Here is a 25101-nt window from a genome sequence, read left to right on the forward strand (position 1 = left end):
ATAATACATTTTATTTCTGTATTATATTACGTTAAAATAAGTGTTCATTATTCATTCAGTATTGTTACAATTGTCATTATTACAAATATACAAATATACAAATATATATATATATATATATATATATATATATATATTTGTATATTTGTATATTTGTAATAATGACAATTGTAACAATACTGAATGAATAATGAACACTTATTTTAACGTAATATAATACAGAAATAAAATAAAGGTAGTCTCAAATAATGAAACATGTTCAATTTGGTTTAAATAATGCAAAAACACAGTGTTAGAGAAGAAAGTAAAAGTACAATATGTGCCATGTAAGAAAGCTAACGTATAAGCTGCTTGCTCAGAACAAGCTGGTGGTTCCTTTTAACATGAGTCTTCAATATTCCCAGTTAAGAAGTTTTAGGTTGTTGTTATTATAGGACTATTTCTCTCTATACCATTTGTATTTCATATACCTTTGACTATTGGATGTTCTTATAGGCACTTTAGTAATGCCAGCCTAATCTCGGGAGTTGATTCAAGCATTGCTATGAGCTGCTGACAAACGCAGTAAAGTGCTGTTTGAATGAATGCTTACGGGCCTGCTGCTGCCTACCACCGTTCAGTATCAAATCATATACTTAATTATAATAAACAGACAGAAATACTAACCTTTGGTCATTAATATGATCAATATGATCAAATCCAGAAACTATAATTTAGAAAACAAAACGTTTATTCTTTCAGTGAAATACAGAACCTTTTCGTATTTAATCGAACGGGTGGCAACCCTAAGTCTAAATATTGCTGTTACATTGCACAACCTTCAATGTTATGTCATAATTATGTACAATTCTGGCAAATTAATTACGATCTTCACAAAGTTCACAACGAGCCAGGCGGCCCAAACTGCTGCATATACCCTGACTGCTTGCACTGAACGCAAGAGGAGTGACACAATTTCCCTAGTTAAAATAAATTCATGTTAGCAGGCAATATTAACTACATACAGTGCCTTGCGAAAGTATTCGGCCCCCTTGAACTTTGCGACCTTTTGCCACATTTCAGGCTTCAAACATAAAGATATAAAACTGTATTTTTTTGTGAAGAATCAACAACAAGTGGGACACAATCATGAAGTGGAACGACATTTATTGGATATTTCAAACTTTTTTAACAAATCAAAAACTGAAAAATTGGGCGTGCAAAATTATTCAGCCCCTTTACTTTCAGTGCAGCAAACTCTCTCCAGAAGTTCAGTGAGGATCTCTGAATGATCCAATGTTGACCTAAATGACTAATGATGATAAATACAATCCACCTGTGTGTAATCAAGTCTCCGTATAAATGCACCTGCACTGTGATAGTCTCAGAGGTCCGTTAAAAGCGCAGAGAGCATCATGAAGAACAAGGAACACACCAGGCAGGTCCGAGATACTGTTGTGAAGAAGTTTAAAGCCGGATTTGGATACAAAAAGATTTCCCAAGCTTTAAACATCCCAAGGAGCACTGTGCAAGCGATAATATTGAAATGGAAGGAGTATCAGACCACTGCAAATCTACCAAGACCTGGCCGTCCCTCTAAACTTTCAGCTCATACAAGGAGAAGACTGATCAGAGATGCAGCCAAGAGGCCCATGATCACTCTGGATGAACTGCAGAGATCTACAGCTGAGGTGGGAGACTCTGTCCATCGGACAACAATCAGTCGTATATTGCACAAATCTGGCCTTTATGGAAGAGTGGCAAGAAGAAAGCCATTTCTTAAAGATATCCATAAAAAGTGTTGTTTAAAGTTTGCCACAAGCCACCTGGGAGACACACCAAACATGTGGAAGAAGGTGCTCTGGTCAGATGAAACCAAAATTGAACTTTTTGGCAACAATGCAAAACGTTATGTTTGGCGTAAAAGCAACACAGCTGAACACACCATCCCCACTGTCAAACATGGTGGTGGCAGCATCATGGTTTGGGCCTGCTTTTCTTCAGCAGGGACAGGGAAGATGGTTAAAATTGATGGGAAATTGATGGATGGAGCCAAATACAGGACCATTCTGGAAGAAAACCTGATGGAGTCTGCAAAAGACCTGAGACTGGGACGGAGATTTGTCTTCCAACAAGACAATGATCCAAAACATAAAGCAAAATCTACAATGGAATGGTTCAAAAATAAACATATCCAGGTGTTAGAATGGCCAAGTCAAAGTCCAGACCTGAATCCAATCGAGAATCTGTGGAAAGAACTGAAAACTGCTGTTCACAAATGCTCTCCATCCAACCTCACTGAGCTCGAGCTGTTTTGCAAGGAGGAATGGGAAAAAAATTCAGTCTCTCAATGTGCAAAACTGATAGAGACATACCCCAAGCAACTTACAGCTGTAATCGCAGCAAAAGGTGGCGCTACGAGTATTAATTTAAGGGGGCTGAATAATTTTGCACGCCCAATTTTTCAGTTTTTGATTTGTTAAAAAAGTTTGAAATATCCAATAAATGTTGTTCCACTTCATGATTGTGTCCCACTTGTTGTTGATTCTTCACAAAAAAATACAGTTTTATATCTTTATGTTTGAAGCCTGAAATGTGGAAAAAGGTCGCAAAGTTCAAGGGGGCCGAATACTTTCGCAAGGCACTGTATGCAGGTTTAAAAAATTATACTTGTGTATTGATTTTAAGAAAGGCATTGATGTTTATACTTAGGTACATTTGTGCAACGATTGTGCTCTTTCCACGAATGCGCTTTTGTTAAATCATCACCCGTTTGGCGAAGTTGAAGTAGGCTGTGATTCGATCATAAATCAACAGGCACCGCATTGATTATATGCAACGCAAAACAAGCTAGTTAACCTAATAATATCATCAACCATGTGTAGTTAACTAGTGATTATGTGAAGATTGTTTTTTTTTAAAGACAAGTTTAATGCTAGCTAGCAACTTACCTTGGCTCCTTGCAGCCACAAAGTTATTTTGATGCTGCACGTGCGTAACAGGTGGTCAAGCCTGCCACGCAGTCTCCTCGTGGATTGCAATGTAATAGGCCATAATCGGTGTCCAAAAAGGCAGATTACTGATTGTTATGAAAACTTTAAATCGGCCCTAATTAAATCGGCCAAGTCGATTAATCGGTCGACCTCCAAAGTAAATATTTCATGAGAGTTCATGGGTCAAGACTTTCGGTCCTGTGTATCTAGACTAGACTGCATCTCTAGAGTCTTTGTCTATATATCTACATGTACTCATACAGTAGGTCACAGAAATCCACCAAGAACAATCACAGCTTGCAACTTTCTGCTAATTTAACCAGACTGTGTGTCTAGACTAGCAGCTAGCTACTCCTCCAATACCCCTTTTTTCTGAAATATGAAATCAGAATTTCATTAGCGGGTCTAGTACTGGAGTGGCCTGTCGAGGAAGAGGGCAGACAGGAGATGGAGCTAACTGCCAAGGCTCATTAGCCCAGCTTGACACAGACTTTTATCTTCTAATGATAGCTGACACCCTCATATATTCGCTCTTCATCATTCTCGCCCCAATCATGGAAGACAGAGCTTCTGCACCTGCCTTAGTAAGGAGAGAATGAGATTGAGATATGAGGAAAGGATTCATCTCAAGTGTTTTTTTCTCTTTTTTTCTTTCTTTTTTGGGCCATTGAAATATAGTGATTTTCAGTAGTTGAGATGATAGAGGTGGAGGATAGATGTGGTGAATATAATGAATGACAGGGTAAATGTGCTCGTCAGAACTGCAGGAATAAACTTGTCAGAAGGAGCTGGTGTCAAGCCTGCCACCTGGTGGCATTGAAATATAACGTAGCCACAGCATCTTTGCTGAGGTTCTTTTTACTCTATGGCAGCCATACTCAACATAGGCTATACCATGGCCTACTGTAGGACATATACATGACTGTGTCACAGCAGATGTGGTTTGATGGCTCTTAAATGCACAGAGATTTACAGAGGGACCATGCAGTATTCATCTTAAGTCCTTTCAGACCTTGACTAGTCTGTGGCATTGCCTTTGTAACCCCATACATACACAAGCCAAGGTTAAATGGATAGCTCTTGGAGTTTCTGTAAACATTTGACTCTATGCTTATTCTTTGTTTTAGAGCAGCATCAGATGACTTGTTCATCTGTTTCCTTCAGGAACACAGAAGCAGTACAAGCATGGCATTTGACATCAGTTCTTTATGTGGTCTGAAAGAGAAAGCATCGCATCGTCTGGCAGTGGGCCAGAGTGTGCAGGGGAAAAACGTGAGTGAAAGTGCTTGTGTTTGCAGAAGTCAGGTGGGTTTAAGCATTTCCAATACCCATTGCAATCCCGGACAGGTATACTACAATATCCCCTGCATCACTAGTCTGTATACAGAGTAGACTGCTTGTAGAGGAATAATGACAGCTATTTCAATCAATTCCTTATACCAGAGAGGCAAAGAAACTGAACTGTATTTTGCTGTAACTTTAAAACATGGATAATGGCTGAACAACACATGTATTTGCAGTCCAAATTGATCTGGACAGGGCACTGTAATCAAAAAGATTGATCAGAGTTTTCAGAATATATAAATGAAATACTATTTAACTACTACTTTACTTCAGAGATTGGAAACCACTACTAACCGCTAGCCTAGCTACTAGTGCTAGCTATCTCTTTGTTTACTTCCTGTCATCCTTTCTTGAAGACCAATAGTAAGACACTCCTTCGTAATTATCAATCTTAGATCCATGAACAAGAGTATCAACGAATTACAGACAATATGGATAATTTTTTTAGCTAGGCAAGTCAGTTAAGAACAAATTCTTATTTACAATAACGGCCTACCGGGGAACAGTGGGTTAACTGTTCAGGGGCAGAACGACAGATTTTTACCTTGTCAGCTCGGGGATTCAATCCAGCAACCTTTCGGTTACTGGCCCAACGCTCTAACCACTAGGCTACCTGCTGCCCCAGGTAGCTTAGTGGAAGACCTTTTGCGCTAGCCCAAAGTAGAGCTGTGTTCGAATACCCATACTAACATACTGTATACTACATACTTAAGTATATACTACATACCAGGGACGTTACTAGAGATTCATGGATAGGGGGGCTAAGCCTCTTTTAGGGGGGTCTGTGCATATTCCCCCAGGATTTTTTTTAAAGCCCCCAAAACGTCTTTTCATCATGTATTTTTAGAGTAACAGCGGGTGTAAAATCTATCAAAATAAGGTTATTTTTGGTCAAGTTTGGCTAAAAGTATAACTGTCTCATAGTTTGTGTTAAACACTGATCTAATATGACTTACTTAAATTCTATTCAAATAATGTCCACTTTATCCCCATCCAACAAAAGGCACAAAAATGGCTTGTACTATGTAGCCAAAATACTTTTTTGTGTGAGTGTGATAACACACACACACACACACACACACACACACACACACAGAGGTCATATTATACCATTAGAAACAATATATTTAAGTTTAACCCTCTCTTTCTGCCTGACCCTTTAAGATATCATGAACATAATTTAGGCATTAGGCATTATGCCTAACAAAAGTAAGACATATGCTGCCATTTGCTGTACCAAATTAACTGAAAGCTTAAACATCTACTATTTTTTCTTATCACCAACCTTCATCAGACATGCTCCCTCAGCCCTGTCACCCTCCAGCTTATTTCCCTCCTTGTCTGCTGTGTTTTGACATGTATTGTTATTATACTCATTAATCAGTAAGTTGTAATTTTTTTGCTTGAACTGGTAAAATCTTAATTTCTCACCGGACTGGCCTCCAGCAGAGCTGCTGGCACTAGTCTTGAAGAATTTCCTTATATATCCATTTGACGTTAGTTGTTAGCTAGCCTACCGTTGAGAAATATGAGGATAATACAATGACTTTGTGATCAACAACACTGTGTCACCTTTTTTTAAACAAATTATCTACTGGTAATTGTTTTGCAATGGCCTACTGAATGAAAGCAATTGACTGTGTCAGATTGTCGTTTGTAAATTCTGTGTTTCCCCTCTCGGTGCTATCAGAGTGAACACTGGCCGAGGAGTAGGGTTGATCCGAGCGTTCTGACCATCACAACGGCACTGCAGTCAAGCACACAAGCTAACTGGCTAGCTACTTCCAGACACAAATGAGAAATCTGCGAACTTTTGGTATACTAACTATATCTATACTATGACCAAAAAGCATACTACATACTAATTTTACATCACAAATAGTACGGTTAGTGTCGTTAGTATGGGTTTTTACATTAAAAAGCACATTTATTTGCAATTTCAATCCGGAGACACCAATTGTTGCTTATGTAACGATAAGTACACATGAGCTGTGTTGGAATGCTCATACTAACCACACTAACCATACTACAGTGGGGCAAAAAAGTATTTAGTCAGCCACCAATTGTGCAAGTTCTCCCACTTAAAAAGATGAGAGAGACCTGTAATTTTCATCATATATGACAGACAAAATGAGGGGAGAAAAATCCAGAAAATCACATTGTAGGATTTTTAATGAATTTATTTGCAAATTATGGTGAAAAATAAGTATTTGGTCAATAACAAAAGTTTATCTCAATACTTTGTTATATACACTTTGTTGGCAATGACAGAGGTCAAACGTTTTCTGTAAGTCTTCACAAGGTTTTCACACACTGTTGCTGGTATTTTGGCCCATTCCTCCATGCAGATCTCCTCTAGAGCAGTGATGTTTTGGGGCTGTTGCTGGGCAACACGGACTTTCAACTCCCTCCAAAGATTTTCTATGGGGTTGAGATCTGGAGACTGGCTAGGCCACTCCAGGACCTTGAAATGCTTCTTACGAAGCCACTCCTTCGTTGCCCGGGCGGTGTGTTTGGGGCCATTGTCATGTTGAAAGACCCAGCCACGTTTCATCTTCAATGCCCTTGCTGATGGAAGGAGGTTTTCACTCAAAATCTCACGATACATGGCCCCATTCATTCTTTCCTTTACACTGATCAGTCATCTTGGTCCCTTTACAGAAAGACAGCCCCAATGCATGATGTTTCCAACCCCATGCTTCACACTAGGTATGGTGTTCTTTGGATGCAACTCAGCATTCTTTGTCCTCCAAACACGACGAGTTGAGTTTTTACCAAAAAGTAATATTTTGGTTTCATCTGACCATTTACTAACTCTCAACACCCATTGAATATGGCCGGTGTCAGGAAACGTCGGCAAAAAAGCATAATTAAATTGTTGCCAGTGTAACAGTATAATTTTAAACAGTCCCCTCGCCCATACCCGGGCGCGAACCAGGGACCCTCTGCGCACATCAACAACAGTCACCCACGAAGCATCGTTACCCATCGCTCCACAAAAGCCGCGGCCCTTGCAGAGCAAGGGGAACTACTACTTCAAGGTCTCAGAGCAAGTGACGTCACCGATTGAAACGCTATTTAGCGCACACTGCTAACTAAGCTAGCCGTTTCACATCCGTTACACCAGCACCACAGTTACAGTCACCAACGCTTTGGAGAACATGAAAACTGCCTAACCAGCTCTGCTAGGGTGAGTAAAATGGTCACATTGAGTTGTTCTCTCATTTGTATCTGGAAGGAGCTAGCAAGCTAGCCAACGTTACCTAGTTAGCTTGGGTGCTTTACTGCCGTTTTAAGGTCAGAATGCTTGAATCAACCCTACTCCTCGGCCAGAGCGTCAAGTGTGCACTCTGAACCCCCGAGAGCTAAATGCCCCACTCTGAGCACACTCTGCCATTCCAGATGTAATTTATGAGCACACCCCAAGTCACAAAATGTATAGCTAGTCATTTGTTATGCTAGCAAGGTGTTGCATAGCAACAGCATCAACTCCGGGTAGACAGACGAAGCACTAGTAAGCTCAACTGAAAGGAAACCGTTTGTTTACAGTCAAATGAACTAATAGTATGTAGTATGTACTCATTAAGTATGTTAGTATGAGTATTCAAACACGGCTATAGTTTGTAATGCATTTGAGGTCATTTCAGAAATTTCTCATTTTGTTATAAAAATACAGAAATCTAAATACTCAAGCAATGGACCTAAACACTGTCTGGGGTACTGACTAACATTCGGGAAAGTGTTTATAAAGGGACCAGAAGTGTTTTTGGATGATCTTCCCCTTTATTGACTTGGAACCCACAGGGTATAAGATAAAACATTCAACTAAATACATTGAGGCAGACATTGGCTTTGGTACACGCATTTGACAGGCTTATTACATTCACCAACCTACATCTACCCACACGTCCCTCGCACATTGCACTTGGACCTATACACACACAAATACATTCAGTGATCATTCCTCTCCAGTAGAGGGTAGCAAAAGATGATGTGAATGAATGGATACTGCCAAGTACAAGCGTGAGATGTCATATCTGAAACAACATTCACTGCGTAGTTGTCATGGTAATACAGTATATACCGTCATTATGGGAGTAAAATAAACAGAGCCTTAATCGGTTTTAATTTCTGTGAGGGGGAAAAAAAAGCAACTGTATCCCCGTAAGCAAGATCCCTGTCAGAAAACAACACAGCACGTCACAGCCTCTTCATCAGCCGCTTCCCTCTATCGTCTTTCAGACAGGTCGATGGGTAGAGGGATCCACCTGTGACTCATCCTGAGTACTTTATCTACACTCCCTTATTAAAACTCTCTCAATGCTCCTCGTCACTGAGACCTAATAGGACACCTGACAATTAGAAACACTTCCTCAAAGTTGTCTCACTTCAAAGCTCCGGCACCATCTCCCGCTCTGTGTTTAGAATGCTCATTACTTTGGCTGAGACGGCTCTGAGACTTCAGAGGGCTCACAACCCACTTTGTCTGTCTCTGATTTTGAGTTTTCTGTCCATATTTGTCTGTGTCTTCTGAGAGAAAGTAGAAAGGTTTGGTTCTGTACTGTGTTTTGACAGCCCTGTGTTTTCAAAGGGGTTGAGGGTGTGATGTTTCTACGCTAATCCTCTAGCTAGGAGTTGTTGTTCGAATATGGGGTGCTTGTACAAGTGTGTGCTGTAAAATGTGATCATTATGTATTAATTAATCTTTCTTGTGTGGCTTTATTCAGGGTTTTTACATCAGAGCAACTAGGACTTTGGAAATGTCAAAATGTGAAACTATAACCTTACGTAACTGTTGGCTTGTCTGAGACAGAACATAGAGTTGTGTGGGAGATATGGAAACAATTGACTCATTGTCAGTTCAGCTGCCATGACCTGTACAGGGCCCTGAACTCTGTCATCGTACTTGTCATGATGAGTTGTGTGATTCCAATGAGAACCACAGAGCAGCACATAAGGTTAAGAAAAATAATCATGTTAATGAGAAAATCTAGTCTAAAATCATTATCCCAAACTTTCGGCCACATTAATTTGAATTGTGACATTGGGAGAAACGAACGATGCACTGTAAGAAAATGGTATTCAGTCCAGTGTAATGTCTTTGAGCTCTCTGTCTCTCTCTCTGTCTCGCTCTGTCTCTCTCTGTCTGTGTGTGTGTGTGCGCACGCATATGTTTAGTCAAAAAATGTTGTGTGTATGAGAAAAGGTCCCCTCATGAAATGCCTCCCTGATGAAACCCCTCATGATTATTTATAAATGAAGAAGCTAGGCCTTGCTCCCAGCTCTACTTGGTCTGATACTAGCTAGCCCAATTGATATTGGCTTTGATGCAGTCAATGCATCCGTAATCATTGTAGATCTCATTCTAGTCTTGGCGTTGGATCTGTTAGATTAGTATGGCCTAGATTTCAAATGGAAAATGTATGTAAGTAACATGTCCCTGTGCATTTGTTTTTTGGCTGTTCTGTATGCACATTGGCACTCGGTCTGTTTTGGTTGGGTAGCAGCCTGTGCTGTTTTGAGGTTGCAGCTTGGACCCGTGGTCCTGACAGGGCTGCTGCCTGTGGAGACTGAGAGGAGAGTGCATCTTAGGATAGCAGGCATTGCTAGTGGGGAGAGGGGGATGAGCGGGGTAGTAGCAGCTGGGAAGGAAGGCCCTTGGGAAGAAGAAGTGGCAAGCATGTTGGTGTTTTTAGATGTTGTATTTGGCCTGACACGCTGACCAATAATGCAGCTTAAAAAAGGTCAGTCTAATACATATACTGTAAAACAGAACGTATATATTGTTGTTGTTGTTGTGAGGCAGATGAGTAAGGGTGTGAGGATGGAAGATCTGCTGGGGTACTGTCATTTTGGAGAGAAGATGGAGCTAGATGGGTGAAGAGAGAGATGTGTGCGTTGAGTGCGTGCATTCACTCTCTGTCTGGATGGTTTTCTTAGGTGATTTTCTTTTGTAATTATCTTTTTATTAGAATTGTATTTTATCTTAACAGGGGTTAAGATAAAATAGACGGCCAAGCAAAGTGCACCACACAGACTAGGTACGAAAGGAATAAGGGTACAGTAAAACATTATACAAAATGTCGGTCATAAAATAAAATGCGACAATTATAACATGGGGCATTTATGGGAGGTTATCTACATAGGACCACAATGGAGATCAGATTTTCCAAAATGGATCAGATTTCTGGTGTAAATCAAAGGTAAGTTTCTCTAGGGGTAGAATAGCAGATGGTAGTTCAGGTGTGGACCACAATAACAATATACATTTTTTTTGATAAGTTAACAAGGGTATTGAACAGACGTTCAGAGTCACAATCAAACACAACGTTACAATCAAAGTTGAGTAGATATAAATTGAGTCAAAGAGCAAATTGTCTACCTAAGATCTTCTGGATGTGTAAATGAATATAATTCCAACAGGAGTGGATTCTGCTGCACTGATGCATCAGAAAACATTATGGGGGGGACAGGTAAAATGTAGTTATCGTATGCTTATGGGGGTGCATTTGGGGTAGACCCTTTTGCAGATCGAAGTCCAGTCTTCCTCACCGAACACATGTCCAATGTCTCTCCCAAACATGTCTCAATGCATCATAGGGTGACACTTCTGTTCAATAAAATGGAATATCAATTGGAGATTAAACCTCTCCAAACAGTAAGATTCGTTAACTCGTTTTTCCAACTTCAGTCATTTGAAAACGTAGTTTATCCACTTTCTTCTGACCCTCTATGAAGTGTCTAAATTGTAGGTACTTAAAAAAAGTTTTTGTTACAGTAGGTAAGTCAAAATCCGTTTTTATTTGTTGGAACGATTTAAGAGTGTCCTGAGTAAATAAAGGCGTAAGGTCAGCAATACCCTTTATCTTCCAGTCCAAAAGTCCATTACTCCTTATGTGTGGGGGGGGAAGTCACGATTACGGGAAATCGGTGACCAGAGTGATGCTGTATATGGTCTGGAATCTGCAAGTGTCTCCTTGCATCTTTCCAAGCTAAGAGTGTATCATGTACTGTAAAATTGTCAGATAAGGCCTGAATCTTATCAAAGCTATTAATAAATGGTAAGGAAGCTATTGGTCTTGGGTGACATGTTATTGATTCCATCCCAACCCAAAGTGAGTTGAGCCTGTCGAGGAACCAACTAATCATATGCTTGATTTGAGCAGACCAGTAATATAGTTGCAGATTTGGCAGAGACCCCTCCTAAATCCTTAGGCTTAATTAGTTTGGTCAATTTGGTTTTAGGTTTCTTATTGTTCCAGATATATTTATATATTGTTGACATTGACCACCTTAATCTTGCCAAAAAGAGAGTTTGGGAGTGCACCAGGTCCTGTTTAATCTTTGTGAGCAAAGGCATATCATTTGAAGTGAACAGGTCTTTAAGATTTGGAATGGAATGGAGATGTCGTTTGACTGTAGAGGGGATATTCAAAGGTAAAGCCATGGATATATCCACATTAATTTTGTACCCTGACAGGTTACCACATTCAGATATGACGTCCATTACTGCAGTGACAGAGGTCTCTGGTTTAGACATATATAAAGGCACATCATCAGCAAATAATGAAATTCTATGCTCTTTGTCACTCACATAGACGCCCCTGATGTTATTACTAGACCTTATTGGCTCAGCCAGTGGTTACTGTATATGACAAATGAGAACAGAGCAGGAGATAAAGGACAGCCTTGACGACAGCCCCTACCGATAGGAATTCTTTCTGATAGCTTACCATTTGTGTTAACTGCCACTGTTGGTTCAGAATAAAAATATATTGTCTTTCCCTGGAACTAAGGGGTCTAGCCCAAACCATGCATTCGGGCAGGTAGCATTTTCCTGGCATCCGCCAAACCCAGATTCGTCTGTCGTATTGCAAGATGGTGAAGCGTGATTCATCACTGCAGGAAACGCGTTTCCACTGCTCCAGAGTCCAATGGCGGCGAGCATTACACAACTCCAGCCCACACTTGGCATGTGCGGCTGCTCAGCCATGGAAACCCAATTCATTAAGCTCCAGACAAAGTTATTGTGCTGGTGTTGCTTCCAGAGGCAGTTTGGAACTTGGAAGTGAATGTTGCAAACGAGGACAGACGATTTTTACATGCTACGTGCTCCAGCACTCGCCGGTTCTGGTCTGTGAGCTTGTGTGGCCTACCATTTTGCGGTTGAGCCATTGTTGCTTCTAGACATTTCCACTTCACAATAACAGCACAAACAGTTGACTGGGGCAGCTCTAGCAGGGCAGATATTTGACGAACTGACTTGTTGGATAGGTGCCATCCTATGACGGTGCCACGTTGAAAGTCACTGAGCTCTTCAGTAAAGGCCATTCTACTGCCAATGTTTTTTATACACCTGTCAGCAACGGGTGTGGCTGAAATAGCCGAATACACTACTTTGAATGGGTGTCCACATACTTTTGGCCATGTAGTGTAGCTCTCTCCATAACGTCTACTAAATCAGATGAATCACAAATGCTTCTAAGAGTATTTCAGGCTCTATGATTCGAGACTAGAGCAGTTGATGATTTATTCAGTTGACCCACAGTACAGTCAAAATATCCTGCTATAAACCCAAGTCCCTTGAGGAAGTTGATTAAATAATAAAGTCATGTCAGACATAAATTTGGGGAAGTCTGTGTTCAGGCCATATACAGTGGGGAGAACAAGTATTTGATACACTGCCGATTTTTCAGGTTTTCCTACTAACAAAGCATTTAGAGGTCTGTAATTGTTATCATAGGTACACTTCAACTGTGAGAGACAGAAAATCACATTGTATGATTTTTAAGTAATTAATTTGCATTTCATTGCATGACATAAGTATTTGATCACCTACCAACCAGTAAGAATTCTGGCTCTCACAGACCTGTTAGTTTTTCTTTAAGAAGTCCTCCTGTTCTCCACTCATTACCTGTATTAACTGCACCTGTTTGAACTCGTTACCTGTATAAAAGACACCTGTCCACACACTCAATCAAACAGACTCCAACCTCTCCACAATGGCCAAGACCAGAGAGGGTGTAAGGACATCAGGGGGGGACCTGATCCGAGATCAGTATAAATACGGGCCTTGAGGAGCTCCGATCTGATCCAGGTCCTCTCTATGGATATTTAACAGTGTTGGAGAGGCAGACAGCGCAGCTCTTTTCCGCCTGTGCTGATCAACGTGCCAGGGTGTGAAACCCCACGGCTTCTGTTTTATCTGTCAATATCCAAACAGAGCGAGACAGCACAGTATGAACTGGAGTTCTCGGTGTGTCTGTCGAGGGCTCCGAGGCTGATCCGTTCTCTGACGATGCCTCTGGTGATTCTACTCCCGGAGTTGACATTATTATCTAGGTTGTTATCGGAGAAAAGTTCCGGGTGTTTACCTCCTTTTTGTTTGAAATTCGTAGAAACGGAAGCAGCTGTTTAAGCGAGCCATTCAGAGACAACAACAAAAAATAAATGGCTCAGAACTAATGAAGATGTTGTTTCGGCTGACTGAACACACAAGAAAATCAAATGTCATTTACCACAACAAAGTTGACATCTCACTGCGTTTCCAAAGACCTAATAACTAATTTAGTGACTTTTCCAGCATGTGAAACAAAGGGGAACAGAGGGGAGAAAAGTGCCTGGGCTAGTTGTGTGCTGAGAAGGTGAAACGAGGACACTTCCATTATATCAAAAAGGTCAGTATTTGCGGAAGGAATGAGCGAGGGAGGGGAGCAGCGACAGAGGAACAGGGGGATGTCATGACATTTGGCGGAGAAGTGGAGGATGAGGAGGAAGAGGATAGGGATGAAGGTGGATGTTGAATGGACCTAAAAGGTTAATCTGCTCAAGTCAAGTGGAAGAAAGAGTTTGCCTTTGAAGTGAGAGCATGACCAGACTTTCCCCTATCCCAGCTATCCGCCCACACACTCCCCTGACGCCTTAAGAGAGGGAGAGTGCAAAGAGAGAGGGGGGGGGGGTGTAACAGAAGAGGGAGCTAGTTAAGAAGAGTGAACGTGTGATAAGAAAACAGTGTGGTGAATGAGGAGAGAGAGGAAGGATGAATGAAAAAGACCTGCAGTGTTCAATGACATACTGTGGGACGGGAAAAAAAAGTTGGCGAAATGAGAGAGAAAGAAAAAGAGTGAAAGTGCTAAATAAAGAGTGTGAAAGAGCGATAGAGATGGTGTTGTTTGAAAGCCAGCCACCCACCCTACAGTAGCGCCTGCAGAACCAGGGCTGATGGGGTCTCCAGAGCTGCCAAATTAAGCCGGCTGAGCCACACCATCGTGTGACAGCCAGGAGAGGAGGAGTAAGGATGAGAGGATGGAAGCGTAGGGAAACACGAGGGATGAGGTGGATGGAGGGAATGGGCCACGTCACAGGGTCTCAGAGAGAGAGAGAGAGAGAGAGAGAGAGAGAGAGAGAGAGAGAGAGAGAGAGAGAGAGAGAGAGAGAGAGAGAGAGAGAGAGAGAGAGAGAGAGAGAGAGAGAGAGAGAGAGAGAGAGAGAGAGAGAGAGAGAGAGAGAGAGAGAGAGAGAGAGAGAGAGAGAGAGAGAGAGAGAGAGAGAGAGAGAGAGAGAGAGAGAGAGAGAGAGAGAGAGAGAGAGAGAGAGAGAGAGAGAGAGAGAGAGAGAGAGAGAGAGAGAGAGAGAGAGAGAGAGAGAGAGAGAGAGAGAGAGAGAGAGAGAGAGAGAGAGCCAGAGCCATTACTTTCACGCTGCTCTCCTCGACACGCACTGGACTAGGGTGTTTACAACCTCCACCACCAACACACAGCGCATGTCTCTCTCCAGCCGGACAACTCTGCATCTGCACAAAGTTATTTCGGCAGAACGAGCCTCTCAGCACTATATAAAGGCTCTCTCTACAAATGGCATGAGGAGACGGCTGAAGGAGCTTTAACTGAACATCATTTTAACGGTAGCATTGTGTTCCGGATACTTTTTTAGTTGTCTTTTGTAGTCGTACCTTTCTGCAACAGTGACGGCGGTGGGTAGAAACACTGTAGCAGGACATTGTGGACACCTGGCGTGGAACTGTGTGTCTGTGATCGGCGCGTCTTTCATCCATACACAAACAGCATACCGGAGATGAGATCCAGCTGTACTGAGAGCAAGCCGGTGTCTTCTCTGCCCCGCAACGTAAGCGAGGGTGTTTCAAGTTAGACTGTGTGTGTATTTAGTATGCCCGAGGGGGATAGATGTGTTTTGAGGTAAAAGAGAGTGCAGCAAGAGCTAATTCTGTGCTTTGCACATTTTGTGGCACCCCTTTTGAAAGCCGTTTTATGGAACGGAGAGTGACGCTCAGTGTGTTTCTTTCAAATAGCATTTTATTGTTTTACTGGTCGTTGTTGAAATAGATTGTGACATGAGCCTTGATCCTGACACATGAGTTTGCCTGTCTCTGTGATATTGACCAATGGAGTGTCTACTCTGCCTCCATTTGACCGCAGAATGCAGTCCTTTTTTTTCGTTTCGTTTGTTGCACTGGTAAAAATCAATGCTGTGGATAGAAGTTGATGAGCCATGCCGTGAAGTGCTTTTGCTGAGCTATCTATCCCTCTGTAGTTTGACCAACTGTCAGACCCTAAAACAGTGAAGGCAGAAACCCTGAAGACTTTGTGCCAAACCCCAATTCCATGAAAACAAGTGGACACATTTAGTGACCTGGTAGTCAAGTGGTATTGGCGGCCAACAAGGTATTCCTATCTAGCTGAATGCTTTGGCTGTTTCTGTTGTACAATAACAGAGGCTAGCGACATGTCATGTCGACAATGTTGAGGAGAGTAGACCTGCTTGCATGACTCAATGGATAGAGGTAGAACTGAGTTGGCCTCTCAAGGAATTTCCGCTCATTATTAAGAGCCGTTTTTTTTTAAATTAGTGAGTGTGAATCGCAACAGACCTCCCACCTCCTTCTTTTTCCTCTTTCTAGCTATTTATATCCCTCTGCTTCTGGGGCATGCTACCTCCTGGGACTGTGTGTGTGTGTCTTTGCATGGAATGAAATATTCAGGTGACAGAAAGGCAGATTCCTCCTGGTGATTTCTCTCTTTGCTCCCTCTGTTTCTTTATCTCCTCTCTTCTCGCTCCGCCATGTCGCTCTAGGAGTACCTCTGTGCTCTCTTCTCGCTCCGCTATGTCGCTCTAGGAGTACCTCTGTGCTCTCTTCTCGCTCCGCTATGTCGCTCTAGGAGTACCTCTGTGCTCTCTTCTCGCTCCGCTATGTCGCTCTAGGAGTACCTCTGTGCTCTCTTCTCGCTCCGCCGCTCTAGGAGTACCTCTGTGCTCTCTTCTCGCTCCGCTATGTCGCTCTAGGAGTACCTCTGTGCTTTCTTCTCGCTCTGCTGTGTCGCTCTAGGAGTACCTCTGTGCTCTCTTCTCGCTCCGCTATGTCGCTCTAGGAGTACCTCTGTGCTCTCTTCTCGCTCCGCTATGTCGCTCTAGGAGTAACTTTGTGCTCTCTTCTCGCTCCGCTATGTCGCTCTAGGAGTACCTCTGTGCTCTGTTCTCGCTCCGCTATGTCGCTCTAGGAGTACCTCTGTGCTCTCTTCTCGCTCCGCTATGTCGCTCTAGGAGTACCTCTGTGCTCTCTTCTCGCTCCGCCGCTCTAGGAGTACCTCTGTGCTCTCTTCTCGCTCCGCTATGTCGCTCTAGGAGTACCTCTGTGCTTTCTTCTCGCTCTGCTGTGTCGCTGTAGGAGTACCTCTGTGCTCTCTTCTCGCTCCGCTATGTCGCTCTAGGAGTACCTCTGTGGTCTCTTCTCGCTCCGCTATGTCGCTCTAGGAGTAACTTTGTGCTCTCTTCTCGCTCCGCTATGTCGCTCTAGGAGTACCTCTGTGCTCTGTTCTCGCTCCGCTATGTCGCTCTAGGAGTACCTCTGTGCTCTGTTCTCGCTCCGCTATGTCGCTCTAGGAGTACCTCTGTGCTTTCTTCTCGCTCTGCTGTGTCGCTCTAGGAGTACCTCTGTGCTCTCTTCTCGCTCCGCTATGTCGCTCTAGGAGTACCTCTGTGCTCTCTTCTCGCTCCGCTATGTCGCTCTAGGAGTACCTCTGTGCTCTCTTCTCGCTCCGCTATGTCGCTCTAGGAGTACCTCTGTGCTCTCTTCTCGCTCCGCCGCTCTAGGAGTACCTCTGTGCTCTCTTCTCGCTCCGCTATGTCGCTCTAGGAGTACCTCTGTGCTTTCTTCTCGCTCTGCTGTGTCGCTCTAGGAGTAACTTTGTGCTCTCTTCTCGCTCCGCTATGTCGCTCTAGGAGTACCTCTGTGCTCTGTTCTCGCTCCGCTATGTCGCTCTAGGAGTACCTCTGTGCTCTGTTCTCGCTCCGCTATGTCGCTCTAGGAGTACCTCTGTGCTTTCTTCTCGCTCTGCTGTGTCGCTCTAGGAGTACCTCTGTGCTCTCTTCTCGCTCCGCTATGTCGCTCTAGGAGTACCTCTGTGCTCTCTTCTCGCTCCGCTATGTCGCTCTAGGAGTACCTCTGTGCTCTCTTCTCGCTCCGCTATGTCGCTCTAGGAGTACCTCTGTGCTCTCTTCTCGCTCCGCCGCTCTAGGAGTACCTCTGTGCTCTCTTCTCGCTCCGCTATGTCGCTCTAGGAGTACCTCTGTGCTTTCTTCTCGCTCTGCTGTGTCGCTCTAGGAGTACCTCTGTGCTCTCTTCTCGCTCCGCTATGTCGCTCTAGGAGTACCTCTGTGCTCTCTTCTCGCTCCGCTATGTCGCTCTAGGAGTAACTTTGTGCTCTCTTCTCGCTCCGCTATGTCGCTCTAGGAGTACCTCTGTGCTCTGTTCTCGCTCCGCTATGTCGCTCTAGGAGTACCTCTGTGCTCTCTTCTCGCTCCGCTATGTCGCTCTAGGAGTACCTCTGTGCTCTCTTCTCGCTCCGCCGCTCTAGGAGTACCTCTGTGCTCTCTTCTCGCTCCGCTATGTCGCTCTAGGAGTACCTCTGTGCTTTCTTCTCGCTCTGCTGTGTCGCTGTAGGAGTACCTCTGTGCTCTCTTCTCGCTCCGCTATGTCGCTCTAGGAGTACCTCTGTGGTCTCTTCTCGCTCCGCTATGTCGCTCTAGGAGTAACTTTGTGCTCTCTTCTCGCTCCGCTATGTCGCTCTAGGAGTACCTCTGTGCTCTGTTCTCGCTCCGCTATGTCGCTCTAGGAGTACCTCTGTGCTCTGTTCTCGCTCCGCTATGTCGCTCTAGGAGTACCTCTGTGCTTTCTTCTCGCTCTGCTGTGTCGCTCTAGGAGTACCTCTGTGCTCTCTTCTCGCTCCGCTATGTCGCTCTAGGAGTACCTCTGTGCTCTCTTCTCGCTCCGCTATGTCGCTCTAGGAGTAACTTTGTGCTCTCTTCTCGCTCCGCTATGTCGCTCTAGGAGTACCACTGTGCTCTCTTCTCGCTCCGCTATGTCGCTCTAGGAGTAACTTTGTGCTCTCTTCTCGCTCTGCTGTGTCGCTCTAGGAGTACCTCTGTGCTCTCTTCTCGCTCCGCTATGTCGCTCTAGGAGTACCTCTGTGCTCTCTTCTCGCTCCGCTATGTCACTCTAGGAGTAACTTTGTGCTCTCTTCTCGCTCCGCTATGTCGCTCTAGGAGTACCTCTGTGCTCTGTTCTCGCTCCGCTATGTCGCTCTAGGAGTACCTCTGTGCTCTCTTCTCGCTCCGCTATGTCGCTCTAGGAGTACCTCTGTGCTCTCTTCTCCACACAAGTAGTATAAAGCTCCTGATATCTGACTGAGTCATGTATGCATTTGCCAAGGAATGGTTCATTCTGTTTGTATAATGCATCACACAGGCTGCAATTTGCAGAACCGTATTCTGTCCCACACTTTTCATTGCGGTCTGTCACGTGTCAGATGCATATGCATACTGTACATGGTTAGAAAAAAGCAAATAAAAAGGCAGGGAGAGTGAAAAAGGAGGGAGAAGGAAGGAAGGAGGAGAAGAAGACAGTTTTGGTTGGCCACAGAGCACTTTCTTACATTATATATTATGCTTTGTGCCTTTGAGATATCGAAGGCACTGGGGCTCTTCTTTAACCTATATTGGATCCGCCACCAGCTGAATGCTGGAACACAAATGGAGGACACAACCCCGTCCACGTTCACTGCACCATATCAAAGGCTTGTGAAGGCATTGTGAGTCCGTGCTGGAGGCACTAAGCCGTTGTAAGGAATCAGTGCACTCTCAGGGAAATTCTCTGAGGATTACCTTGAACCCCTGCATGTTGCTGAACCGTCATTCTAGGGAAGGAAATGTATAGAAGTGATAAATGGAACGAGTGTATGGAACTATTAAATTGGTTGTGTTCCCTGCCTGGTATTTAAAGGGTTCCTTTGTCCACGACAGACAATTAATTCACCACCCCATACCCTTTTCCACGCAACTTCATCTAAGGATGTAGAGTGAGTTTCCTGTAAACAGTGTATGTTATATTCCTTTTCTTTTAGCCATGTAAAGATCTTCTTTTTTTATAATCTGCTAAACCGTTACAATTATAACTGGCTATACTTATTTCACCAATTACCATGGCTAGACACTATTCCAAATTGACCATAATTAGTGCTTGTGAAGTTACTGCCATAAGAGGCATTATGACGGTCAAAATTAGAGATTTCAAATGTCTGATACAAATGTAGCAATATTTGGTTTTATTCCCTTGCCTGTGAGCCGATGCCACAGAAAATGTAGTCATCTGTGTAGTACATCTGAGTAGGTTGATGTGTGTGATATTGGATGTGATTTAGTGTGTATGATGTCTGGATAAGAGTGAGACTATAATGTGCGATGTCCAAATAAATAATAACCCAGCCAATTTGCATGTTTGAGTGTCTGTGTGTAACATGCAGTGAGTATATGCTTAATATTCAGGATGATAATTGTAATCCATATCGTATCACTATCAGAGTTGCATCATAATTACCTTTACAACACAACTGATTGGCTCAAACGCATTAAGAAGAAAAGAAATTCCACAAATTAACTTTTAACAAGGCACACCTGTTAATTGAAATGCATTGCAGGTGACTCCCTCAGGAAGTTGGTTGTGAGAATGCCAAGAGTGTGCAAAGCTGTCGTCAAGGGTGGCTACTTCGAAGATTCTCAAATATAAAATACATTTTGATTTGCATAACACTTTTTTGGTTGCTGCCTGATTCCATGTGTGTTATTTTATAGTTTTGATGACTTCATTATTATTCTACAATGAAGACAATAGTAAAAAGAACAACCCTTGAATGAGGAGGCGTGTCCAAACTTTTGACTGGTACTGTATGTCAGATCACTCTTAAGTCTTGTGTCATTGTTGTTGGCTTTGTCGTTTCAGCAGCACCTAGCGGGGTTGGAGGCCGTCAGCCCCAGTGAGGAGGTGACTGACATGGAGGACAATGACGAGGAGGACCTGGGAGTGTTGGACGACCAGCGGAGCATCATCCTGCACCTCCTCTCCCAGCTCAAACTGGGCATGGACCTCACCCGGGTAAGACAGCTGACGCTCTCTTCATGTCTTTTCCTTGGAATGTTAGAGCTGGTATGGCCAACACACTGGCCATATCATCAACATTTATGTATTTCTACTGGTTCACGGAAGAGATTATGTAGGAATGTCATGATTTATTTTTAAGACAGCCAACACTCTGCTCTCTTCGTACAGTGGTTTGCGAAAGTATTCACCCCCTTGACATTTTTCCTATTTTGTTGCCTTACAACCTGGAATTAAAATAGATTTTTTTGGGTGGTTTGCATCATTTGATTTACACAACATGCTGACCACTTTGAAGATGCTAAATATTTTTTGAGGTGAAACAAACAAGAAATAAGACAAAAAAAACAGAACTTGAGCGTGCATAACTATTCATCCCCCCCAAAGTCAATACTTTGTAAAGCCACCTTTTGCAGCAATTATAGCTGCAAGTCTCTTGGGGTATGTCTCTCTAAGCTTAGCAAATCTAGCCACTGGAGGGAGCTGGAGCAAAACTGCTCCAGCTCCTTCAAGTTAGATGGGTTCCGCTGGTATACAGCAATCTTTAAGTCATACCACAGATTCTCAATTGGATTGAGGTCTGGGCTTTGACTAGGCCATTCCAAGACATTTAAATGTTTCCCCTTAAACTACTCGAGAGTTGCTTTAGCAGTATGCTTAGGGTCATTGTCCTGCTGGAAAGTGAACCTCCGTCCCAGTCTCAAATCTCTTGAAGACTGAAACAGGTTTCCCTCAAGAATTTCCCTGTATTTAGCACCATCCATCATTCCTTCAATTCTGACCAGTTTCCCAGTCCCTGCCGATGAAAAATATCCCCACAGCATGATGCTGCCGCCACCATGCTTCATTGTGGGGATGGTATTCTCGGGGTGGTGAGAGGTGTTGGGTTTGCACCAGACAGCATTTTCCTTGATTGCCAAAAAGCTCTATGTTTGTGGAGTCTCCCACATGCCTTTTCGCGAACACCAAACATGTTTGCTTATTGTTTTCATGTTTGCTTATTGCTTATTGTTTTCTTTAATTTAAGCAATGGCTTTTTTCTGGCCATTCTTTGCTCTGTGGAGTGTACAGCTTAAAGTGGTCCTTAAAGTGGACAGATGCTCCACAGCGGAGATTGGGGTTTTGCAGCTCCAGTGTCATCTTTGGTCTCTTTGTTGCCTCTCTGATTAATGCCCTCCTTGCCTGATCCGTGAGTTTTGGTGGGCGGCCCTCTCTTGGCAGGTTTGTTGTGGTGCCATATTATTTCATTTTTTTTAATTAATGGATTTAATGGTGCTCCTTGGGATGTTCAAAGTTTTGTATATTTTTTTTATAACCCAACCCTGATCTGTACTTCTCCACAACTTTGTCCTTGACCTGTTTGGAGAGAGCTCCTTGGTCTTCATGGTGCCCCTTGCTTGTTGCAGTCTTTGGGGCCTTTCAGAACAGGTGTGTATATATACTGTGATCATGTGACAGATCATGTGACACTTAGATTGCACACAGGTGGACTTTATTGAGCTAATTATGTGACTTCTGAAGGTAATTTGTTGCACCAGATCTTATTTAGGGGCTTCATAGCAAAGGGGTGAATACATATGCACACACCACTTTTCGTATTTAAAAAATATATTTATTTATTTTTTAAAACAAGTTATTTTTTATTTTTACTTCACCAATTTGGACTATTTTGTGTATGTCCATTACATGAAATCCAAATAAAAATCCATTTAAATTACAGGATGTAATGCAACAAAATAGGAAAAATGCCAAAGGGGATGAATACTTTTGCAAGGCACTGTAGTTTTCCCTTGGAATGTTAGAGCTGCTATGGCCAATGCAATGTTTACCGGTTCACTGAATGAATAGGAATGCCTTGTTTATGTACTGGTATGTACATTTCACTAGCCTGCTCAGTTGAGTAAATTCATCAATAGCATCAAAACGGCAATGGAATGACACTAAAAAAAGCTTTTAGTTTAAGTTATGACTAGTCTGCCTCTTTATTGCTGTTCCCTACCAGCAATCTAGTGAAGTGTCTCCCTCATGTAGTTTAACGGTTGCCTCCCGCCTTGTTTACCAGGTGGTGCTGCCCACGTTCATCCTGGAGAAGCGCTCCCTGCTGGAGATGTACGCTAACTTCATGGCCCACCCGGACATGTTCCTGTCCATCACGGCTGGAGCCACAGCGGAGGACCGTATCGTACGCTTCGTCGAGTACTACCTTACTGCCTTCCATGAGGGACGCAAAGGAGCTGTGGCCAAGAAGCCCTACAACCCGGCACTGGGCGAGACATTCCACTGTTCCTGGGAGGTGCCTCGGGACAGAGTGAGGCCCCTCAAGTCTCAGGGCCCCAGGGAAGCAGCCTCCAGGGGCCCCAACAACACCAAACAACAGGACGATCCATCGGGGACTGAGTGTTACCGGGTTCGCTTCGTGGCTGAGCAGGTGTCCCACCACCCGCCCGTCTCAGGATTCTACTGCGAGTGCCCAGAGAGGAGTATGTGTGTCAACACCCATGTGTGGACAAGAAGCAAGTTCATGGGCATGTCCATTGGTGTGTCCATGATAGGGGAAGGTGAGTGAATTGGGTTTGTTGAGGCTCAGTTAACTTCTAACGGCTGAAATCCCGTTAAAGTGATTGATTTGACAACAGCCAGTGAAAGTGCAGGGCGCCAAATTCAAACAACAGAAATCTCATAATTAAAATTCCTCAAACATACAAGTATTATACACCATTTTAAAGATAAACTTGTTGTTAATCCCACCACAGTGTCCGATTTCAAAAAGGCTTTACGACGAAAGCATACCATGCGATTATGTTAGGGTCAGTGCCTAGTCACAGAAAAACACAGCCAATTTTCCAGCCAAAGAGAGGAGTCACAAAAAGCAGAAATAGAGATAAAATGAATCACTAACCTTTGATGATCTTCATCAGACACTCATAGGACTTCATGTTACACAATACATGTATGTTTTGTTCGATAAAGTTCATATTTATATCCAAAAATCTCAGTTTACATTGGTGCATTATGTTCAGTAATGTTTTGCTTCCAAAACATCTGGTGATCTTGCAGAGAGCCACATCAATTTACAGAAATACATAAATGTTGATGAAAATACAAGTGTTTTACATGGAATTAAAGATATACTTCTCCTTAATGCAACCGCTGTATCAGATTTCAAAAAAGCTTTACGGGAAAAGCACACCATGCAATAATCTGAGTCCAGCGCTCAGGCACCGAAACAAGCCATACAGATACCTGCCAGGTTGTGGAGTCAACAGATGTCATAAATAGCATTATAAATATTCACTTACCTTTGATGATCTTCATCGGAATGCACTCCCAGGAATCCCAGTTCCACAATAAATGTTTGTTTTGTTTGATAAAGTCCATCATTTATGTCCAAATACCTCCTTTTTGTTTGCGCGTTTAGTTCACAAATCCAAATTCATGAGGCGCAGGCACTTAGTCCCGACGAAAAGTCAAAAAAGTTATATTACAGTTCGTAGAAACATGTCAAACGATGGATAGAATCAATCTTTAGGATGTTTTTAACATACATCTTCAATAATGTTACAACCGGACAATTCCTTTGTCTTTAGAAAGAAAAAGGAACAGAGCTTGCTCTCATGGCCGCTCGCATGACTTAGCTCATGGCATTCTGCCAGACTTCTTAGTCAAACAGCTCTTTTCGCTCCCCCTTCACAGTAGAAGCCTGAAACAAGGTTCCAAAGACTGTTGACATCTAGTGGAAGCCGTAGGAAGTGCAATCGGACCAAATTTTACACTGTATATTGGATAGGCAAAGACTTGAAAACCTACAAACCTCAGATTTCCCACTTCCTGGTTGGATTTTTTTTTCAGGTTTTTGCCTTCCATATGAGTTCTGTTATACTCACAGACATCATTCAAACAGTTTTAGAAACTTGAGTGTTTTCTATCCAAAATCTAATATGCATATCTTAGCTTCTGGGCCTGAGTAGCAGGCAGTTTACTCTGGGCACCTTATTCATTCAAGCTACTCAATACTGCCCCCCAGCCATAAGAAGTTAAACGCTGACACCATAAGTACGTACATGACTGAGTTCAAATCATAAACTCAGCAAAAAAAGAAACGTCCCTTTTTCAGGACCCTGTCTTTCGAAGATAATTCGTAAAAATCCATGCTTGTTCACTGAACCTTAAACAATTAATGAACATGCACCTGTGGAACGGCCGTTAAGACACTAACAGCTTACAGACGGTAGGCAATTAAGGTCACAGTTATGAAAACGTAGGACACTAAAGAGGCCTTTCTACTGACTCTGAAAAACACCAAAAGAAAGATGCACAGGGTCATTTAACACATCACAA

General features: G+C 43.0%; 1 protein-coding gene across 1 annotated transcript in view; it reads left to right on the forward strand.

Annotated features, from left to right (window-relative positions):
- Window positions 1-25101, forward strand: part of LOC110517265 (oxysterol-binding protein-related protein 10) — an 88583-nt gene that overhangs the window by 54339 nt on the left and 9143 nt on the right. Inside the window, exons 8-9 of the mRNA XM_036971323.1 lie at window positions 20608-20760; window positions 22826-23321. Coding sequence (XP_036827218.1) covers window positions 20608-20760; window positions 22826-23321 — 649 coding nt within the window. The remainder of the gene's footprint in view (window positions 1-20607; window positions 20761-22825; window positions 23322-25101) is intronic.

The sequence above is a fragment of the Oncorhynchus mykiss genome, chromosome 32 (genome assembly GCF_013265735.2).
Source record: "Oncorhynchus mykiss isolate Arlee chromosome 32, USDA_OmykA_1.1, whole genome shotgun sequence".
In the NCBI taxonomy this organism is placed as follows: domain Eukaryota; kingdom Metazoa; phylum Chordata; class Actinopteri; order Salmoniformes; family Salmonidae; genus Oncorhynchus; species Oncorhynchus mykiss.